General features: G+C 41.5%; 1 protein-coding gene across 3 annotated transcripts in view; it reads left to right on the top strand.

The window, feature by feature from the left end:
• ECT2 (epithelial cell transforming 2) overlaps positions 1-13,389 on the top strand; it is a 47,832-nt gene extending 34,443 nt beyond the window's left edge. For 2 of the 3 annotated variants that reach the window (XM_070945054.1, XM_070945052.1), the window contains exons 20-23: positions 1,880-2,034; positions 5,521-5,628; positions 7,730-7,876; positions 13,207-13,389. In XM_070945054.1, coding sequence (XP_070801155.1) covers positions 1,880-2,034; positions 5,521-5,628; positions 7,730-7,876; positions 13,207-13,296 — 500 coding nt within the window. In that variant the 3' untranslated portion in view covers positions 13,297-13,389. Of the gene's footprint in view, positions 1-1,879; positions 2,035-5,520; positions 5,629-7,729; positions 7,877-10,601; positions 10,824-13,206 lie in introns of those variants that run through there. The other variant, XM_070945051.1, reaches the window with a different exon arrangement.
• Positions 13,390-22,722: the final 9,333 nt, after the last annotated feature.

Below are 22,722 nucleotides of genomic sequence, written 5' to 3'. Positions count from 1 at the left end.
GGCATGGCTGAACAGTGAGATCACTTCCAATGAGGTTTACCTGCCAGTTCAGGGAACTGTAAATAGCCATGCAAAGGAGCAGAGAGAGAGAGAAGACAGTCAAATGTCACCTTGCGAACTTGTGTTTTGTAGAAAACCCTTCTCAGATCTTCTAAAGTGCGCAGCTCTTGCTTTTCTTTTTCTATGCTTTGTTCAACGTTTATCTAAAAATAAAGCATCTCATGTGGGTGTATTAACCTTTAAGAACAAAGGTTTATATGACTGGCACTTTAATCTTAAGCAGCAGTTGAGCCCACATTCCTGAAATCTTTTAGTAGGCAGATGCAGCTCCCCCCACTCCCCGCCCCAGATTATAGCATTTACATGGCTGTAAGCCTTGCTAAAATCAGAGTGACTTTGCTTGGAGAGAGAGCACTGGGACATTAATTTCCCTTGTTTATATCACCCCTTACTGCAGCAGCATTCTGTACCTTGGAGAAGATTACTTTTCAATAATTGGAGAAAAAGTTGCTATGAGCTAGCTTCGTACGGCTCGCTCTCAGTGCATACCTGTAAAATAACTGGAACTATAAAGATATGAGTTGCAAGTTTCGTGCATTCCCCCCCCCCCTTTTTTTTTCCTACATTCTTCCTTTTCCCGGGTTTGGCACAACAATGTGCTGTCCTGAGTGAAAATGAATTGAAGTATATTCCTGTGCTTGGGAACATTAAAGCCAGGTTTTCAAAGTCGAGTTTGATGGGTTTGTTTGGAGTGGGTTGAGTTGGTTGTCAGAAAGATGAGTCCAACAGAAGGTTGTTGAGGAGGGGGGGAAATTGTAATATGCCACCAGAGCTTCAGGAACTGTAGATCAAACGAAAAAGTATGGAAGACTCCTGCTCCTTGGCTGCTAATGGAGCTCTCCAGCTAACTCTATGTATATAGTTTGTCTCCTGGAAAGCGTGAGGGATAATAGGTTTTATATGAGTACGAAGCAAAAGAAAGTTACCTGAAGAATAATGAAATGGCAGGCAGCATTATTTTGGTGGTTACTTTTCTACCTCTGTAGCTTTAACACAGTTTAAAATTCAAGCCATGATTGTGGAAAGCAGGCTTTTCTGAAATGTCATATGTCACCATAATCCAGTATTTCTCAAGCTTGGCAACTTTTTAAAACATCCGGATTTCAATCCCCTAAATTCCCCAGCCAGCAATACCAGTATATTACTGCAATCTGACAGTGGGAAGAGAGCAGATGCTCTCAAGGGTCTGACCTCTGTCTCTGAAGACATGTCAAATGCAGCTATTTTTGAATTCTCTGCGGGTGACTCTTTGTTGTGGCTGAGCGTGTAGATATTTAGCTTTTACGTCTTTATTCTACTTACATGGGCTTTATATCCAGCTTCGTCCCTTGAGATGCTGTACCTTGCCTCAGCCACTGCAGGTTTAGAGTGGCTCCATAAAACATCATGCGGCATTATTACCGCGTAATTAGCTTTTAGTCGTTTAGTTTTCGGTGGCTGGAGAAACTACCCGCTATAGGCCCCAGAGTTGGGGGAATTCTCACAGGAGTGGATTCTTCTAATAGCATTTCTTTTGGTCTTTTGAAGCCCAGTAAATTAAATTCTCTGGTGGCACAATTCTCCTGCACTGGATAGCAATTGGAAGCTTTCAGGAAGCCATGAAAATGAGAGCTTATAAGGGGAAAAGAAATTCAGCCAGATATAAATATACAAAGAGCCAATTTTATATTGATATTGCTTGCTTGTTAATTTTCAGGACTATAAATGTTAGTTCTTACCTTGGCTTAATGTTCTGTGCAATATTTTCTAGTCCTTTCCTCCTTTCATTGTTTAGGGGTTTTTTGTTTTTTTTTAAAAAGGACATTTCTTTTCTGTACAGACTGCCGCAAAGCCTTTGCATTGGTTGTACGGCCGCCGACGGAGCAAAGCAATCTTTTGTTCACTTTTCAAATAACAACCGAGGAACCTCTCAAGGAAGACTGGCTGAAGATGCTGTGTCGGCATGTAGCAAACACCATATGCAAAGCAGACGCTGTAAGCACTTGAGAGAGTTGATGAGGGGCACATATTGTACATAACAAAACAGGTGACCTCTTATCCTGAGAGTTGGGAATCACATTTGGGATTTCTAGAACATTTGTGGATCTGCTCACAGAATGTCTGTTCTGAAGAGACGATAGAGTGCAGAACAACCTGGAGGAGGCTAGAGAAGATGCAAGAGTTTCCCAGTACTTTTCGGGCAAATAGACCTAGTACTTACTTTTCTGGCATCATCTCCTTGTTTTTTGGAACAAGGAAAAAATTCCCAAGTCAAGCACAAGGGAGCAGCTTCCCGCCCCTTAATTTCCTAAAAGGAGGTCCACGGCATTGGTGGGATTGTCGATCGGAAGGTCGGCAGTTCAGAATCCCTAGTGTCACGTAACGGGGTGAGCTCCTTTTTTGTTGTCCCAGCTTCTGCCAACCTATCAGTTCGAAAGCACGTAAAAAATGCAAGTAGAAAAATAGGGACCACCTTTGGTGGGAAGGTAATAGCGTTCTGTGCGCTTTTCAGCGTTTAGTCATGCCGGCCAGATGACCACGGAGACATCTTTCGACAATCTGGGTCTTTGGTTTTGAAATGGAGATGAGCACCGCCCCCTAGAGTCGGGAACGACTAGCACGCATGTGGGAGGGGAACCTTTACCTTTACTCAAGGGGTATTGACACCGACTCCTTGCAACTCTATGCAATTAAATTCTGGTAAATAAAAAAAGGTTAACAAATAAAAGATACTATTCCTTAAAAAAAAATATTGCCAATTTGGAAGATTTTCCTACTGAAATACCTTGTGAAACAAAGCAGTCTTAACCATTTTTTCGAAGATTGCAAGGGACACTTGAAGCATGATATTCCAGGAGGGAGGTGGAATGTCCTGAGGATCTGGTTCTCTGAATACCCAACCCGTTCTCCTCCTTTGACTGGAAGCATCTTTCTGCTAGACAGTGTAGGGTAGACAGACTCTACCTTGTAGACCTGGTCTTAAAGTTTGGGCTCTATAATGTTTTGGATTTGATTCAGAAAAGGTGTTTCAGAGCAAGAACCGAGGTGGCACTTGTCTGGGGACTCATTGAAGCAGCCGCCTCTTTTTCTGGGCTCATGCGGCTACTGAAGAGGGACTTTCTCTGCAGTTCCAAAAATAAATGTGGCTATTTTAATGAGTCGCAAAGCAGTGCTGCATTCACACTCCTGCAGGTTCCAAATTAACTATTTTGAATCAGATGCAAAACACTGCCTTTCCTTGAATCCATATTCCAATTATACTTGAAACTGGTGCTTTGCTTTCCAGTATTTTACTGTCTATTTTTTAAAAAAATTGAAAATGTTAAATCACTTGCAGTAGGACCCAGTAGGCATCAAGGAATATGTTGCCGGGCATATTGTTGTCTCTGGTCATCAAGTTGAGAATCCCTGTATGATCTGTGCATGACAACTAAACTTATTGTTGCCATAATCTAAGAATGTTGGCAGAATTCTAATGAATTCATTGGCAAATCCTATTCATACTTTGAACAGTCAGGGGGTAGCACCTGCAGATTATAAAACGCTCCATAAACCAAGAACCAGCTTATTATGGACACATTATTCCCAAATGGTATAGTAATGCCTTTTAGGCAGTGTACTGGCAGACATAGGTGTTAGAAATATAAAACTTGAATGCTGCAAATTGAATAGCACAGAAACATCCCCACTGATGGGCCTGTTTTATATGCCGGCCTTTGGAGCGTGAGGTAAACTCTTAGCACAGCCAAGTTTCCTTTTCAGGAAGCGTTTGTGCCATAATTGTTGGCTCTCTGACAAGATTCTTCTTAGGAAAGCTGTCTGCTTCAATTTTTTTTTTTTTTTTGAGAAAGAGCTGTTGGTCTACATTCTTTTTATTTAAATTCTTTTTTATTTAAACTGATATTTTTAGTAGTTTAGACATTATTTCTTTAGCTGCCATGTTTTTGATTTTGTCCAAAGGCATGGTAAAAACAATATGTTGAATAAAATTAGCAGAGCTTATGTTTCTGATTGATCGGGTTCTCCAAATCAAAAGCAAGTAATATCTGTTCTGGAAATAAAGCAAATCAGGCATTAAAGCATTATAATATAATACATAGAGGAACAGTTAGGTCTAGTGGTTAAGGCTAGAAACTGGGGGATTGTGAGTTTTAGTCCTGCCTTAGCCATGAAAGCCAGCTGAGTGACCACACCCTCAGCCCAAGTCATTCACAAGGTTGTTGTGGGGAACATAGGAGAAATAAGGAGTATTAGATATGTTTCCTGCTTTGAATTGTTTATAAAAAATAATAAAGATGAGAGAAAAATTACTGTATTTTTCAGAGTATAAGATGCACTGGAGTATAAGACGCACCTTGGTTTTTTGGGAGGAAAATAAGAAAAAGGCTGATTGGCAGGTGGATCAGCCTCCCGGAATACCCCCAATCAGCTGTTCCCAGAGGTGAATTTTAGCAACAGGTTCCTTGGAAGTGAACTCTGTGCCTTGCTTTTTTTTTTTTTTTGCTTTTTTTTCTGCCTCTGAAAGCCTCCGAAACAGAGCTTCAGAGAGTCTCTGAAGCTCTGTTAGGAGACTTTTTTTCTGAAGCTTTGTTTCTGATGCTTTTTTCAGCCTCCGTTTGAGAAGCTGGGTGCGGCTACATTCGGAGTATAAGACGCACCCAGATTTTCACCCTCTGTTTTGGGGGGAAAAGGTGCATCTTATAGTCCGAAAAATACAGTATGTAAAAATGCATAGGTGCATAGGCGGACAGGTATGGAGGAAGGAAGGAAGGAAGGAAGGAAGGAAACATTATTTAGAATGCTTGCTTCTTTTGTCCACAAAGTATACTCTGTTACCTATGGTACATCTTAGGCTGCAATGTTAAGTGAATGTCACAGATATATGCTCCATTGAGCCCTCTGAAGTTTTCTGAGCACATATGAAACAAAAAAACAACAACTCTCTTTTAGACGTTCTGATAAACAATATGTAGGTGTCAGAGAACCTATCTCCAGGTTCAAGATGAACCTGGTGTCAAGCTGAATTACAAATAGAGCCTAGATACATTTTCTACTTCAGCCTGGCAAGTCACACTTGTCCTTTCTGCTCTGGTGACTCATGACTTATCTCTTCTTTTCTAGCATCATAAGAGAATCTTTCTTCACTATGTGTGGCCCGCATCCTTTTTTCTAGAAAAAAACAAAACAAAACCTTTGTTTTCTCAAATTACTTGTGCGCCATTCCCACATGGTGGCAGCAGAGGCTTAAAACCCGATTCCTTCCCCCCCCCTCCCATTTGCCAAATAAGAAAGTGTCTGTACTGCGGTCAATACCAGAATAATGTGCCAGATGTAATGCATAATCTCTCTGCTATGGAAAGGTAGGCTTGTGAAATTTGGGGAGTTAAGAAGCCCTGGGTTTTTTGAATGTGGATTTGAAATTCAAGACGGCTTTTTTTCTTTTTACCCTTGAAGCTAATAGTTGGGACTTTTTCCTGCCAGGAAAATCTTATTTATGCAACTGATCCTGATTCTATTGAAGTAAACACGAAAGACATGGATAGTACATTGAGTAGAGCATCACGGGCCATAAAGAAAACCTCCAAGAAGGTAAGAGGCTTAGCTTGAAAAGGACTCATCTCCTTGAATTCTAAATGGGGGACACAATTCATTTCCCAGTAAAACGATATTTTTTTAAAAAAAATTATATATCGTTTTAAATACTTCATTGCCTTATGTTAGCTTTCGTACAAAACGCCCCCATCATATAACTGACATAGTCTGATGTCAGAATCTTGGTTGTTTAAGAGAACCCTTTCCCTCAAAAACCATATACCCGTAATGCTGTGATGGCAAACCTATGGCACGCGTGCCGGAAGTGGCACGCAGAGCCATCTCTCTGGGCATGCCAGCTGTCGCCCGTTGCTCTTCCATGTTCCGGTGCACCCATAAAGGCAAACGTTTGGCATAGTGCAGTGTTGGCGTACCTTTTTGGCGCTGAAATGGGAGAGCATTCACGTGGGGGAACACTGAGAAACTGGAAGACCAGGTGACCGGCGTGCATGCGCTCCAGAAACCAGAGGCTCAGTTTCCTACCATGCACATGCACGCCGGGGAGCTGCTCTTCTGGTTTCTGGCGCTCCCCTGCGCGCGGCCGCTCCCGTTTGCCAACACTGCCTTAACGTAAAACTGAAACTCCCTGTTAGACCTTTTTTTAAAAAAGCGGTTAAAACATCATCATCATCCTCGGTAAGACTCACAAGGCCTGGCTTTTTGATCCCACTATGATAAAATACAAGTCTTTAATAAAGAGGTGCTGGTACATATCCAGCATTTCTGAAGAGATTGTGAATCTTGCTTAGTAAGCCATGCCACTCTTAATTTACTTCCTGTAGGAAAATGGTGCCAAACACAGTAGGACAAGAAATTGGTGCAAGTTGAACAAAAGGCCTGTAGAATAATTGGAACGGGCGGGGTAGAGAAGAGAAAAGTTGCAAAGACCTGACAAGGAAGGAACAGCTTTGAACTGAATGGCTCAGCCTGTGGGGGGAAAAAATGTTTCTTTTAGAGCAGGCCTGTGAAACTGACGGCCCGTGGGCCAGATACGACCCGCTCAAGCCATGCCTACCCCGGCTCCACAAAGGCAAAAAAACACGGTGCGGCCTGCGATGCGATCAGGATTAACACCCATGTTTTAGAGCTTTTCACCTGCAGTGCTGTCTGTAGGCATAGAGGCAATTCTTATTCCTTTATTTATTGTTTCCTCTTTTAGTGGGGAAATGATCTGGGTAATGCTGTGTGAGACAATGAGCACAGGTAGTCCTCGGCAGTTCATTTCGTGACCATTCAAAGTTACAACGGCGCTGGGAAAAAAAGGGACTTATGACCGATTTTCACACTTACAACCGTTGCCGCATCTCCAAGGTTATGTGATCGAACGCTAGGCAATTGGCAGGTATTTATGACGGTTGCAGTGTCCCGGGGTCATGTGATCAACTTTTGCAATTTTCTGAGAAGCAAAGTCAACAAGGAAGCCAGATTCACTTAACAACTGTGGTTGGTCATAAAATGGGGAAAACTGTGGAAAGGTCGTAAAATGGGGAAAATTCACTTAACGAGTACCTTGCTTAGCAACAGAAATTTTGGGCTCAATTGTGGTTGTAGATCTTCTGCTGGCCTTGCTAACATTAGAACATTCTCCTTGTCTCACGAAGCATTGCCTGGATATAATTTCACCAATTTGGAAACCACGAAAATTTACACCCTGTGTTTCTCTATTTATTAGAGTTCTCTTGTTAATCACTCAGAGTAGTAAAATAAATTAATAGTTATTAATAGCTGAACTAATTCAAGCTGGCTGTTCAAGGATGGAAGCTGAAGGAAGCTCTGTCCTATGTACCTCTCTCGAATTTGCTCAAGGAAAAATGAAATATAAATCGGTAAAACAAATAATATCATAAAAAACTAACCTGTCCAGTAAATCATTTGAAAGTCTACGATAGAGCTGCATGACGGCTTCACCTGGCAAACCAAAAGAAAAGGAAATTTGAAGTTGCAAGTGTGTATAACCTGAAATGAGATTACAACATTCTATGAATCATAGTGTACTTAAAACTCGGCACAATCTTTGGCTAATATTTGGAACCAATTTAAGTATCTGGCACAACTTCTTTGTTTTACTTATCCCTTTTTCCATGCCAACATTTTGCAGGTTACACGAGCGTTCTCTTTTTCCAAGACCCCAAAGGGAGCCCTTCGAAGAGCTTTAATAGCCCACAACAGCGTAGATGGCAAGAATGTCTGCACCACTAGTGAAAACTGTTTAGGGGGCCGCCTTGCCAGTACTTCATCTTTAGCGGTAAGTAACTTGCCAGGGGAAATCGGGGATAATATGCAAGCAAAGGTGGAGATTGAGTTCTGGGTTGTGCTTACTGGAATAATGGACCTGCTGATATCACATATTTTAATTTTCTGAAGTTGTGCCAACTACTGTGTTTCCCTGAAAATAAGACCCAACCAGAAAATAAGCCCTAGTATGATTTTTCAGGATGCTCGTAATAGAAGCCCTACCCCCAAAATAAGCCCCAGTTAAAAAAATGTCAGTCAGACACATACATTTAGTACTGTAGTTCCCCGAAAATAAGGACCACCCTGAGTCCTTCGGGAGTAAGGCGATATACAAATTCAAGAAATAATAATAAGACCTAACCGGAAAATAAGACCTAATGTGTCTTTTGGGGAAAAAATTAATATAAGACCCAATGTTATTTTTGGGGAAGAACGGGTATCTGGTCAGTGTGGCTAGAAGATAGTAAAGAATAAAATCCTCAGTAATAAAGACATATTTTCCAATAGTATCCAGAAATTTTAAAAAAGTATGACGGACAAATTGAGATTGATTTAGTAGAGAGATTTTGAGAAAACAAAACAAAGGTTTTCAGAGCATCTGCAAAAGTTTAAAAACATTTGAATAACCAGAAATACCTTCTAACATATCATGTTATTGTTTGTGTAGTTGGAATTTAGAAATTTGACAAGATTGTCCAAATGTTACCAACATCCCATATAAACAGAGGCAATGAGTGTAGACATGAATTTACACGTGTGAATGCACAGATGGCTATATGAAGAACCTGTTACAGACAAAAAACAATTTGCTAAAAATATTCAAGCTACTAACTTGAATCAAGAACTTGGAGAGAAAACTTTTCATTAATACAGTTAAAATGAATTGGTGCTTTCTTTAGCCACAAATTAACGCAGAAGCCTGTGATGGCTGACTTTCTTGTTCCCCTTTCCCCAACCAGATCAAACTTTATATTTGTTGCACATGAGATCATAACAAAATCATGTTCAAGAAGTTCTCTTAAATATGAGCAGCTTAGTTATTTCAGCAGTGCTTCAAGGGCAACAGATTCTCCTCCGCTCTTTGCCTATTTATCTCAAGTCTTGTTTGAAAGGCTTTTGATGTGTGCAAAGAAGGGAAAAAAATTCTTTTACTACTGGTCATTATTTCATCAGTGGACAGATGGAACTTGGTCTTCTGCATCCCATTTTAGAATACAGGTAGTTCTTAACATACAACAACTATTGGAATTTCCATCACTAGGTGATATGGCTGTAGAGCAGGGGTCAAACTTGTGGTCCGCGGACTGGAGGCGTCATACGCTAGCCCTGCCCACCCCCGGTTTAGCGAAAGGGGGGAAATTGTGATATGTCATGTGACGACGTGACGCCTCAAGTTTGACACCCCTGCTGTTGAGTGTGATCACATTGTTTGCTGTGGGCCTGCTTGCTGCTGTTAACCAAATCTCATAACTATTGAGCAAGGCAACCTGGTACGCCTCCCACAAGTGGGGGAATTGGCAGGAAGTTGCATGGCCCAGACACTTAAGTGGCTGTGCCAAGTGAGAGAGGGAATGAGGGGGTTCATAAAAGGGACAGGTCAGAGTGGGCATGCCAGTGTGGCACGAGAGAGGTGTGTGTGGGTTGGGTAGGGTGCAAGAGAGTGCATAAGAAGCACATGTTGGGGTTCTGTGAGGGGATGCAGTGGGGATGCATCTCTGAAGAGATGCAGTATGGATGTGGAGATGCACTAGAGGTACATATTGTAAAGGGTCTGAGGAAGTTCAATGGGATGCATGAGAGGCATGATATGGGTTGCGGAGTGCATGAGTGGCTGGCATAGCACAAACGCAGAGAGGCTGGGGGAGGGTCCATTGATGGGGAGAGATTTACCTCAGCAACTTGCATCCTTCCCTGACTTTTGAAGAAAACGCTGGCTTTCTGAGGGAATCTACAGTGAAGGTTGAAAATGGCAGTCCCATGGTCATGTATAATATGTTGTAAGTGTGAACCAGCTGCCAAACACACAGATTGCAATCACATGACCGAGGGGGTGCTGGGATGGCTGGAACTCGGAGGACCAGCCCTAGCTACCTTCTGCAGCTCCATCATACCCTTGGTCGCAGGCCAACAACTACCTCTATTCAGAAGTGTTTATATGGTATCTGTTGATATGATATGACGTCTATTCCGCATGGTTGATAGGAAGTCAAATAAACAGAAATATATGCTTAAAACACATTCAACGCCGTTTTGTTCATCAGCATCTGCTCAGACTCCATGCATGTGCTGTATAATTTGTATAGTTATTAAGGTTAAAGTAGATCTAAAGATTTCAACAGGTGTTGATGTTATTTAAGGATATCTTTATAGAGAAGGAGGTGTCAAAAACATTCTTTATCTTAATGCAACTGCCAGCTTCCAGTGGCCTTATGCTAGAATGGGTTTTTTCCCCTCTCCTTCTGAAAGATTTATATTGCTGTAACAGCTGAAAAGATTAGTTATATTGGTAAGAAAATCATGATCGGGGAACAGTAGATCTTGCTGAGACTGCCTTGAATATGTTGCACTGTTGGGTTGAAAGGACATTCTTGGTATTTTGAATTGGAGAGTAGCAGAGCTCTAATTACAGTTAAAATCAGTGTTAGTGAAAGTAAGTATGTAAAATCCTTAAATTTGGCTTGGGTGCAGTATGTAGATTAACCTTGTTTTCTTCCTCCTTCCTGTATTGTTTTTAGATGATGCGTACTGCTTCTACATACAGCTTAACTGGAACAATTAAACATCCCATTAACATACAACGTTCCAACTCTATTGACGGGACCTCCCAAAATATTAGATCTCGACCTCTAGTCCGTTCTTCTCATGATCTAGAAGGGCGGATGGCTTCCAGCTCTGAAAACTTAAAGAGCTGCTCCCTGTCCAGTTGTTATCCAATCACCAGCAGTGATGAAGTTTAAGCTGCTTAAAGTGAGCATCATCACTTTGCGGGCACTTCTTGGAGACGAAATAATTTGTGTTAAATACAGCACATGGTCTATCCAAGATCCAGTGGATTCTGGCTCTCTGGGTTCTCTGGGCACTATCTTGATCTTTTGATTTAACAATCTGTATCGGATAAGATAATGCTTACTTCTGGGTTTCTTCTCATGTTTATGATAGTTTCAAAATGTTGTTAAGCCTTCTTTAAAAAAAAAAATCCTAAACTTTCCTGAGCAAAAACAATGTGGACATCGTATCATAACAGTCCATCCTTCCACAATCTTTACATCTATATATTCTCCTGCTGCTGGTTTGTAGCAGAACCATCAAGAGATTTTCATGGTCTCAATGGTGCAAAGTAGCCTGGGATGAGATGTCTACGGAGATTCTCAGTCATCCAGGTCATGGTTGCCCCAAAGGTGCTTTTTCAAAAGGCAACTGGACTTTTCGTTATTATTTTTCTTGAAGACATTTTGCTTCTCATCCAAGAAGCTCAGTTCAGCTCAGAACTTGTCTTTTGAAAAAGCACCTTTGGGGACCTAGGATGCGATGCACTGTGGCCAACTTTTCCTTCCTTGTCTTTGGGTTTTCACTACATTTGCCTAGCGCAGACCATCAACATCATTCAATGATCTTTAAAACCAGTGGCAAATTTTGTTAGTTAATTCATCATGCAGGCGTATGAGCTGCTTCAGTCACAACCGACACTAGCGTTATACATTCCATCTGTAACAAACATGAAACTAGCAATAATAAATCAGCACTTATAACCTTTAATTGCTTTCCAACATAGATCTCCATCACAGATTTGGAGGGATGAGAAGGGCATGCACACTTCAGTCCCCAAAGACTACCTGTAACAAGCAGGTCTTAATGACCTTTTGTTCCAAAAGTGTTGGAGTTGCTCTAATTCTAGGTAGGAAGAAGAATAGTAACAGAGAAAGGCCTATTTTCAAGGGTCCCAAGACTAATTCCCTCTAGGAAGAAGAACTCAAAGGAAGCCCTCCTTTCCCAATCTTATAAAGGTCCTAAGCCACATAAAGATTTAAAGGTGATAGCCAGCACCCAGACAACCACATCTGGAAGTTTGCTGTCAACCAGTGCAAAATAGTATTGCATAGGCACAATGAGGACTGCCCATAATTACTCAAAGCACAATATTTCCTGGAGGTTTAAGGGCCCTCTGTCATGTTTTAAACCAGCCTCGAACACCTGGCTCTTTCCACAAGTGCGAAGCCAGTGATGGCTAACCTTTTTGCCGTCGCGTGCCAAAAGCGGAGGGAGTGTGGAGGGGTCGTCCACACGCATGCCAACACCCATAATTCAATGCCCCATGCACATGCGACCCCCCCACACACGCAGCTTCCCCCGCTTTTGGCACGTGATGGCCCGGTAGGCCTGTTTTTCACTCTTCCCAGACTCCAGAGCCTTTCTAGGAGCCTGGGGAGGATGAAAATGGCTTTCCTCAACCCCCCGGAGGCCCTCCAGATGCCAGAAATGGCCTGTTTGCCAATGGGCCCGGAAGGCCCGAAAAGTACATATTCAGTACTTTTATAAATACTGCACCTTCTGTAGCTTCCAGCTGGTCTTCAAAAACAGCCGAATGTAAAAGCATTTAAGGAATACAACCAAGAAATGACCAAAGCATGAAAGACCATGTGCAGGAACTCCTGGTCTAGGAATTGCCATAAACGTTACACAAGATGGTTGTGTAGAGGCCCTCTCAGTCTCCTGCCCTTGTTTTTGAGGAGCAGCTATGAGCCCAACAAGACCACCTGTTCTGAGTGACAGAGTGCCATTTGGTCCTAAGAAGATAAGATTTGGTAGAAATAAGCAACTCAAACATTTTCTCTTGAAAGCAGGCAACATAATTTCATTTTTAGTGTGGGCCAGTGTGCTCTCAATAAAAAAATGACAACAAAGTTATCTTTTTAAAGCTTCATAGGGTGAAACTGCTCTTAAATAAAATTAAATAACAAATGAGGTCTTACCATTATCCTCTCTTTTTGGGGTTGGTTACATCAGATGTGAACTTCGCTGGGCATAAAGATCATGGGAAGCTCTACTTTAAAATAAATGCAATGTACACACATCTCTGTCAATCGTGTTGCTGAAGACACTTGGGGTTGCTTTTAGTGATAAAAAAAGGGTGTAAGAAATTCCACGTATAACATACAGGACATTTGGAAGATTTGTGTTTTAGAATAAACAAAAAAAAAAATTTCTCATTCCGTTTCCCAAAATAGCTTTGATTATGCTTCCACCCTCTCACACATTTTGAAAGGTACTTTATCGATATATTTCCTTCAAGAGATCATAGTCTTAACATTTGCTTTTTCTTTCCTCCCGCAAACAATATAGAGTATCCATTCTCCTTCCTTGATCAATCTGCCATCACTATTTGAAAAGAGAAGCCATACCTTCAGTCGGTCAACTACTCATTTGATATGAAGGGGATGAAAAAAGGAGCCGCAGCTTAACATGATGTGGACCAAAGGAAGTCCTAGGGGTTCAGGCAACCATATGCTGACATAAAATGGTGGTATTTAGGTAGCACTTAGTGGCAATTAGTTAACTTTTAGATAACACTAAGTTAAACTGCCAGGAATGCTCTGATTTTGCCTGCAGAGCAAAGATAGGATGGACCTTGTTACAGATAAACATATTAATTTGCACAGATTGCTTTACATACATAATGGAGGTATTTTGCTCAGTGTAAACCATTCATTAAAATGACCTGCATTTTTAATAGCCTTTGTACATGGGATGTTGTGAAGTAGCTACTGCATGGATGAATATCTAAAGTAAATATTTGTTTCACATCTAAAATAGAATAGACTTCCTTTAATATTGAAGCCTTTGATGTTCTATTGAAAAGAAATATTTTTTTAAAGCTTAAATATATTTCAGTATGGCAATATGGTGTGGTGATGGATTCCTGACAACCTCTGTACCTGCCCAACGATCTAAAATTTATCTGCTTTTTTCCCCCAACTTTCGTTCAACAGTTTGGAAAAACAACAGAAATGGAAGCCCCTGGAAAAATTATTGTAGATAATTGTACTGACCAGTTGTTGTTTTTAAAAAGAAGAAACTGTCTCTAAAGCTTTGTGAAACACTTCCTTTATATAGACTTTTTATGCACATATTTCAGAAATGAGATGAAAATGGAGATCTAAGTTTAATATCTACAGCTGCTATTTTTTTAATTCATAGTCTGTCATATAAATTGATTTGAAATGTTAAACCTTTGATTCCCTCCCTCTCCCTCCCCTTTCTGGTAATTTTTTTGCAACATGAAAAATAATGAAGTTCCCAGAAACTATTCCTCCACTCGTTCTGGGAATTAAATTTCTTCACACAATCAAAAACTTTCTCTTGCGGCCTTTATTTGCAAGGGGTATTGGATGGGATTCTTTAATTTCCACCCTCTTAATGACAAGATCACTACATACAAGTTAGCGTAACTCGAGAGTAAACCTTTATCACTTTTTAATTTTTTTTAAAAAAATACTGCGCCAAGCAGAAACTTTTGAAAATAAACCAAGCTCTGTAATTTTGGATGTATAAATCCCACTGATTGTATATGCTTTGTCCTAACTTCTGTAATAAGTGTTTCTACAGCATGAACAGCTCGGCCTACTGTGTTGCTTGTTAAAATTTCTTAGAGGAAAAAACAGTTTTTCCAAACTCCTTTATTCTTACCTACTTTTTGTAATTGGTCGCTTAGATATTATGAACCCTGTTGGCTTTGTTGGTGGGTGCATAAGCTCGAATATTACTTTATCATTGCTTTCAATACTGTTTGCGCTTGAAGTCTACACAAGAGTTGGAGGGTAAGTTAGTGGATAAGAGGTCAAGAGAATGAAATTCTCAAAATCCTCCCTAGCCTTGTGGCTTCTTGACCACAATCACTGCTGCACTGTAATAGTAAGATACCGTAGGCAAACTGTGTCATAATTCAAAGGATGGCCTGAATCAACCCAGTGAAGCTTCTTTTGCACAATAGGCATCCAAGGTAAAGCTGATTAATTGGCCAGTTTTATACCATGAGGTACCATAAGGCTGAGGAATATTGCATCCAATCTATGTTTTGGCTCTGCAAAGAAATAAAGAAGGCTACCTCAGGTCAGTCTCTGAAGCTTCATATTCTAACAATAGATTAAGTGGGACTGGAGGCAAGGCAAGAAATGTAATATAATGGTAGACAGCAAAAGGTGGCTAAGATATAATGGCAATTTTTCTCAAGATGAGCAATCTGCGGGGTTTTTTTTTTTTTTAATTTAAAGCTGTGGTAATTTGCCCTCCTACAGTCTGGCAGTGTAGCAACTTCACTATATCAACATTTTCACCTTTTTTTTTTTTTAAGGGTCAAGAGCCCTTCTGATGAGAAGGGTGCGAAGGTGGAATGAATCATTGCTTTAAAGATAAAACTTCTTTCTCTTTTCAGTGCTGTAGTCAAATGTTCCAGTCAGTTCTATTTAAAGTTCCTGGTTCTGTTGGAAGAGGCTTTTTTTCTTCCTGTGAAGCTATTAAGGCATTTGTGGGCCAACCTCATGCTTCCCGGAATTGTTAGACCGGACTACAATTCCCCAAATTCCCTGCCAACATAGGCATTAGAAAAAAAATTATGGAACAAAGAAAGGCGGATGTTTTAGCACATAGCAGCATATACCCTTTGAAGTTCTTTTGCTGTTTCATGAAAGCATTTGGCTTCTAAGCACATCAGCATTCACAGTCCGAATTTTGCAGGATTTCTCAAGCTTGGCAAGTTCAACTCTCAGAATCCCCCAGCCAGCATCCTGCAGTTTTCTTGGCAAGATATCAGAAGTGGTTTGCCATTATCTCCTTCCTAGGGCCGAGAGTGTGATTGGCCCAAGGTCAACCAACTGGCATTGTTCATAAGGCAAGACTAGAATACACAGTCTCCTGGTTTCTAGGCTGATGTTTTAACCACTGCATTGCCTCTAGACTGGGTTAGAAATAATACAGCTGAATATTTCTGTGCCCAGGGTTCAACCATGATCGATTTATAGTTCTGACTTAGGCTTCCTTAAAAAGCATGAAGCAGAGTCTTGGCCCCGGCAAAAACCCCCTTATTTGCATGACTGAATTCCTTTCATTCACAGTCAGCAAGGCATGGCAAACAGTCTTTCTGAGGAATATTTATCAACACAAACCTTATCTCACTTGGAAAGCTGCAAGATAACTAGTTTCAAAAGGCGGTGTAAGGCAAAACTTGGCACAGAGTCTCTTAGAGTCACGAACAGAACTTTCCACTCTTGAACCAACTGACTGAATTGTTTCCTGAAAAAGCTCACTCCTTGTTTGCTCCTCTTTTGTTTCCTATGGGAGGGGCCAATCACCCCCAAGGTGTGGCTTTACTCCCAAGTTGACCCTGCTTTCTTAGTTGTTCTTGTCTTCTGGCAGATCTGCACATGCACACACTGGGAACAGGCTCCAGCTGTTTCTCTGCCTCTCCAATGCAGAGCCCTCCGACCCAACCTCCTCGCTGTCCGACTCTGCTGCCAGTTCTGCTGCCCACCAGCGGGCCACAACAAGAGTTAAGACGACTCAATGATAAATAGTATCCTATTATCACTTTCTTAGATAACCACAAATTATAGGCCAGAGTAATTATATTAGACCCTTATTTGGATATTTATGGATTGGAAAAACATCTACTTTTTTGGGCTGATGGTTTGCGCTCCAAGCTTGGCAATTTGGTTGCAAACATTTCGTCACCATTCACGTGCATGAATGCATCACATAAAAAGGTATTTAAGGCTAGCATTCTGACAGACAAGCACAATTCAAAGCACACTGATGATGTCGCCTCAAGTGGTGAAACATTTGCAAGCAAATTGCCAAGCTCGGAGCTCAAAGCAACCGCCCAACTACCAACCCAAGCTACTAATATTCAAAGATATTTCATCTACTTTTTTCCTATTTGGGAATGGAGAAAACACATTGAGGTCAGAGAAAAAAACAGTGCCACAGCTTTCTCTCCCAGTGGAACAGTGCCTTCAGAAGTTGTGGCTGCTCCATCACTGGAGGCTTTTAAGGAGGGACTGGCATTCCACATGTCTGGCATGGTAAATAGCAGTGATGGTTAACTTTTTTGGTGCCGAGTGCCCAAAGCGTGTGCGCAAATGTACACGCACGTGCCCAAACCCCCAAAATGCAATGCGAGCGCCCCCGTGCATGCACCCCAGCACATGCATACCCCTGCGCCCCATTTTGGGCCTGGAAAACCTCCTTCACCAACTTGGAAGCCAAAATGGGGCACGGGGGCCCCCCACACCCTTTTTTGGGGCTGGAAAGCCTGCACCAACTAGGACGCATGCGCCCCCCCATGCATGCCACACGCATCCCCGCATGTGCCCCGCCCCCTGTACATGCACGACAGAGACCCAAAGACGAGCTGGCCAGTGGGAGGCGCATGCACGGTGGAGCTGCGCTGGGGCAACGGTTGGGGTGCCTGCAGAGAGGACTCTGCGTGCCACAGGTTCGCCATCGCGGGTATATAGGATCTCTTGCTTGAGCAGGGAGTTGGACTAGAAGACTCCAAGGTCCTTTTCAACTGACCTATTCTATTCTATTCTATTCTATTCTATTCTATTCTATTCTATTCTATTCTATTCTATTCTATTCTATTCTATTCTATTCTATTCTATTCTATTCTATTCTACCCTACCCTACCCTACCCTACCCTACCCTACCCTACCCTACCCTACCCTACTCTACTCTACTCTATTCTATTCTATATCCCTATCCTAATCCTTTGCTGTTTTACAGCAAGGTTGATTCTGCTTTGTTTTCTCAATCAAGATCACTATACTCAAACTCCAGATAGTTTATTTGCAGGGGTTTGGGCAGCCTGGTCAGTTACACACGGTCCAGTTAAATCAGTCCCCAAATGCAGTCCCTTTCACACTATCAATACAGGCTACATCTACTTTACACGAACAAAAGAGGGCTTGCAAACTCTTGCTCATTTCTTAATCATTTATTCTTTAAACTTTAAAACATCAAATGCTAAACAAAGTTACTCATCCTTCATACAGATGAAGTCATGGTAAAATAAGGATATATGTTAAAAATACATGCATTAAGCAATTTCTTCTCCAGTAGGCCATATGCTGTATACCAAGTGCACAATTTTTTCCATCTTCCTACAGGTCACTGTTTGATGTGGAGCAAAAGAAACATCCCATGTGATGTTTAGGAAACAGTTTTCCACTCAAGAGACCCATTTAATTCCCTGTAACAAATACAGCATTTGTGTGTCCTATAAAAACCTCTAACTATTTCTTAACCTATTTGAAGTTAATCTGTTTTCCTCAGTTTCTTTTACCTCCTAAAGGTTAGTACTAACCTAATTAAATGGAAACTATGCTAAACAGGATTAGATTTCAGTCTCAGTGGACATATAAGCCTTTGCAAAAATTTCTCCATGATTGCAACTATGAAGTTAAGCAAAAGTTAATTCCAGGGTTTTTTTTTAACTAAACAGTAATTATGCTAATATATATATATATCTCAATCAGAATAGAGCTGGAAGGAACCTTCTAGTCTAATTCCATGCTCAAGCAGGCGACCGTATACAATTTGAGACAAGTGGCTGTCCAGTCTCTTCTTTAAAATCTCCAGTGATGAAGCACCCACAACTTCTGAAGGCAAGCTGTTCCACTAGTTAATTGTCCTCACTGTTAGGAAGTTTCTCCTTAATTCCAGGTCGCTTCTCCCTTTGATTAGTTTCCATCCATTGTTTCTTGTCTTGCTTTCTGGTGCTTTGGAAAATAAGTTGACCCCTTCCTGTTTGTGGCAGTTTCTCAAATACTGGAATACTGTTACATATGTAGACACACACACATATAAAATATACACATACCGGTACATATACATACATACACGTACATACATATTGTTGTGCCAATAAGTCTTAAATCTACATGGGGCTACCCTTGAAGAGTGTTCGGAGGCTACAATTGGTCCAGAACGCAGCCACGAAAGCTGTCGTGGGTGCACCTAGGTACACCCACATTACACCAATTCTCCGCAAGCTGCACTGGCTCCCTATTGGTCTCTGGTCACAATTCAAGGTGTTGGTTATTACCTTTAAAACCCTACATGGCTCAGGGCCAGGGTATCTTCGAGACCGCCTTCTACCGCATAGCTCCCAGCGACCGGTAAGATCCCACAGAGTTGGTCTCCTCAGGGTCCCGTCAGCTAAACAATGCCGGCTGGTGGGCCCGCGGGGAAAGGCCTTCTCTGTGGCTGCCCCAGCTCTCTGAAACCAGTTACCTCCTGAGATCCGGACCATCCCCACCCTATTGGCCTTCCAAAAAGCGGTGAAGACCTGACTCTTCCAGCAGACCTGGGGCCATTGATCTCGCTGTTGCGATTTGGTGAGATCTGGCCATGAATGGTGTGAATGGGTTTTAATTGTTTTTAATGATTTAACTTTTAATGTTTTATATATGGTTTTTAAATGCATTGTAAGCCACCTTGAGGCTTTGGAGAAAGGCGGCATACAAGTTGAACAAATAAATAAATAATAAATAAATAAATAAACCTGTAGCGAAGATATCTCTCTAAAGCAAGGGTGTCAAACTCAATTTCATTGAGGGCCGCATCAGGGTTGTGTTTGATCTCGGGAGGGCCAGGAGGGCCATGGCCAGGGTGGGCGTGGCCAGCTTGACGTCACTTGTATCGGGGGCTCCTGTGGGGGCCCGAGCACTCTGCCAGCAAAAACAGGCTCCCGAGCTCTGCTTTTGGCTGCGATGGCCTCCTGCAAGCCTCTTGCCAGTAAAAATGGAGCTTGGGAGGGCCGTCTGCAGCCCTCCCAAGCTCCATTTTTGCTGGCAGAGGCACCATGGGCCTATGAGCCTTTGCTGTTTCCAGGGCGGTCCCGATCTAAGCACCCCGCGGGTGGATCTGGCCCCTGGGCCTTGAGTTTGACACCTCTGCTCTAAAGCAATGTTTCTCAATTTAGGCAACTTTAAGATGTGTGAACTACAACTTCCAGAATGCTGGCTGGGGAATTCTGGGAGTTGGAGTCTATACATCTTATAGATGCTAAAGTTGAGAAACGCTGTTCTGAAGCCTTAAGTGGTCCAAATAATTTGAGGGAGAAATGATCCAAAATACTTGAGTGGGGAGAAGGAAGGTGCAATACTAGCTAGCTACCTCGTTCTTAGCTTTGATGTACTTATAAATAAGCAAACTTTCTCTGTGCCTTAAAAAAAAAGGGATTGCATGCACCTACGTGTGTTTTTTTGCTACTCTGATGATACAGATAATATTTCAGTTACTTATGCGGTGTCACAGCCTGAGGTGAATGTAAATATAAGCATAATTGTTTTTCCCAAAGTGCCTTAGTTTTCTTCCCCCCCCCCTGCTTTGTACTCCACCAGTTGGTATGTCAGACAGCTGATGGCTAACCAGTCAGGCTTCTAATTAAAAAGTAACAGTGGTTTCACACTTTCAGCTCAATTCTCGCATCAGAAGCATCTGCTAGATGAATAAATAACACTCTCAAAAAGGTATTGGTCCCAGTTTCATCATTTGAAAATTTTGCTATGAATTTGAGAATTTGTAGCAACTACAAAGCAACTTCACTGATAGCTGATTAATAACTAACAAAACTGCTGGTTTAAACTAAAAGACTCTAAGACAGCATCCTTGTTTCCCAAAGGAGCCAAGCAAACCAATTTCTCTAGAAAATCTGCAAGCAGGATAGAAAAGTGGCATCTTCTTTCTACACTTAACTTCTGGTGTATCCCTTCCTTTTGAGTCTCAAAATTATACGTTATAAGCCTTCCCTCAACTTGATGCTCTTACCATATGGAGTATAAGATGCACCTTTTTCCCCTCTAAAAGGGGGTGAAAATATAGGTGGATCTTATACACCAAATGTAGCCCCACCCACCCACTGGCCCCCACCCTTTGGCCTCTGCCTCCCAGCAGTTACCTCCTTGCAAGCAAACAGCAAGAAGAAACAGCTCCTTTCAGCTTCAGCACAGCCTAATTAGCACAAGTTGATTAGATCAGCCTCTGACTCCCAGCTGTTTTGGGCAAGGCTCTGCTGCTTGCTGCAAAGAGGTAAATCGCTGGAGCAGATTTTTTTTTTCCTTGTGCTAATCAAGCTATGCTGAAAACGAAAATGAAAGTAAAGCAGGCTGTTTGCTGCAATGAGGCAAAATTGCTCAGAGGCAGAGGCAGATTTATTTTTCTTCTTTTCCTCACCAAAAAAGGTAGGTACATCTTATACTTCGAAAAATACGATAATTTTCAGGAAATACGTTGGCTCCTAATTAAGAAAATAGAAATGTACTGCTTCTGCCAAATTGAGACTGGGAAAGGTTGCTACAAGGCCATTATTCATGGCCTGGGGTCATTTATGGCTTTCCCTTCTGTGAGTTTGCCCAATCCCTTCTTAAAGCTTCATGGTCTGTTTATAGAACAGGGTTCCCCATTATATCAGAGCTTCAACTCCGAGAATTACTATTTAGCAGGGTCTGCGAGAAGCCATGATGGCACAGTGGTTAGAATGCAGTATTGCAGGCTAACTCTCTGCTGTCTGCCAGGAATTCAATCCTGACCGGCTCAAGGATGACTCAGCCTTCCATCCTTCCGAGGTTGGTAAAATGAGGATCCAGATTGTTGGAGCAATAGGCTGACTCTGTAAACCACTCAGAGAGTGCTGTAAAGCACTATGGTGGTACATAGTGCTTTACAGTGGTGGTACATAAGTGGTACATAAGTTTAAGTGCTACTGCTATTCTTATGTAGACCAAAAACATATAGATGACAAGAGGTTGCAAAAGGCTGTTTTAATGTATCTAAGCAATCCTTTGTAATGACCCAGTTGAGAGAATGAAGATTCTTCCTCTTCTTGCTCCAGTCAAAAAAACTATAACAATCTTTGTTTATGTTCTTCACAACTAACTTGCTTGTATGGAAAAGCATACAGCAATACAGTGGTGAAATCTAAAATTTGTTACTACTGGTTCTGTGGCTTGGTAGGAGGGGGGTTAATGTGACTGGGTGGCGTGGCCATTTTTTCTTTTTACTTTTATAACCATTTTTTCTACAACCTCTTCAGCAAAGAGGTGGTAAAAAAATGCTTTCAAAAGGCTCTGACGATCCCAGCTGAGTTGCCTGATCGGCAGAGGCTTTTTTTCTTTTAAAAGCCTTTGACGATCCCAACTGAGCTGTGCAATCATCATTTTTTTTTATTTTTTTGGCCGAAGAGGTTGTAGGAAAAATGCTTTTAAAAGTAAAAAAAAAGCCTCTGATGATTGTGCAGCTCAGCTGGGCATGGGGTGGGCAGGGATTTTTGCTACCGATTCTCCGAACCACCCACCTCCATCGCTACCGGATTGGGCGATCCGATCCGAACCGGGAGCATTTCACCCCTGCAGCAATATCTTTAGAAACTCCTCCATTTTTTTAAAAAAAAATCAAATGGAATATATCATAGGCTAATGGGTCTGGGGCTGCTGTTGAAAATTTATTGTGGTAAAGCTTGTTACCTTGTTTGTTCAATCATAGGTTAATTGCTTTACCTTTATTTTTTGAGTGAAAGCAACATACTTTAAAATCTTGCCAAACCTGACCTTCAATTTCAATTTCATTTTAGAAGCATTATTTCTTATTTGTGTCTGTGTATGGGCTTTATATTTTGTCTCTTATTTAACCAAAGGACCGGCTGATTATGAACAATGAAAACTTTAAGAACTTTATTTAACAATGGCATATTGTTAAAAACAATATAAAGATAATATAGAATATCAGGTTTTTTTCAATAAGTATGCCTCCAGAATGCTTGTTGGTTACTAGGCTTACTGTTGGTTTATACTGTAGCTACTA

This window comes from Pituophis catenifer, unplaced genomic scaffold (assembly GCF_029215685.1).
Source record: "Pituophis catenifer annectens isolate HBS135680 unplaced genomic scaffold, rPitCat1.0.hap2 SCAF_6, whole genome shotgun sequence".
Taxonomy (NCBI): Eukaryota; Metazoa; Chordata; class Lepidosauria; order Squamata; family Colubridae; genus Pituophis; species Pituophis catenifer.
This window is presented reverse-complemented; position numbering and strand designations above follow the sequence as displayed.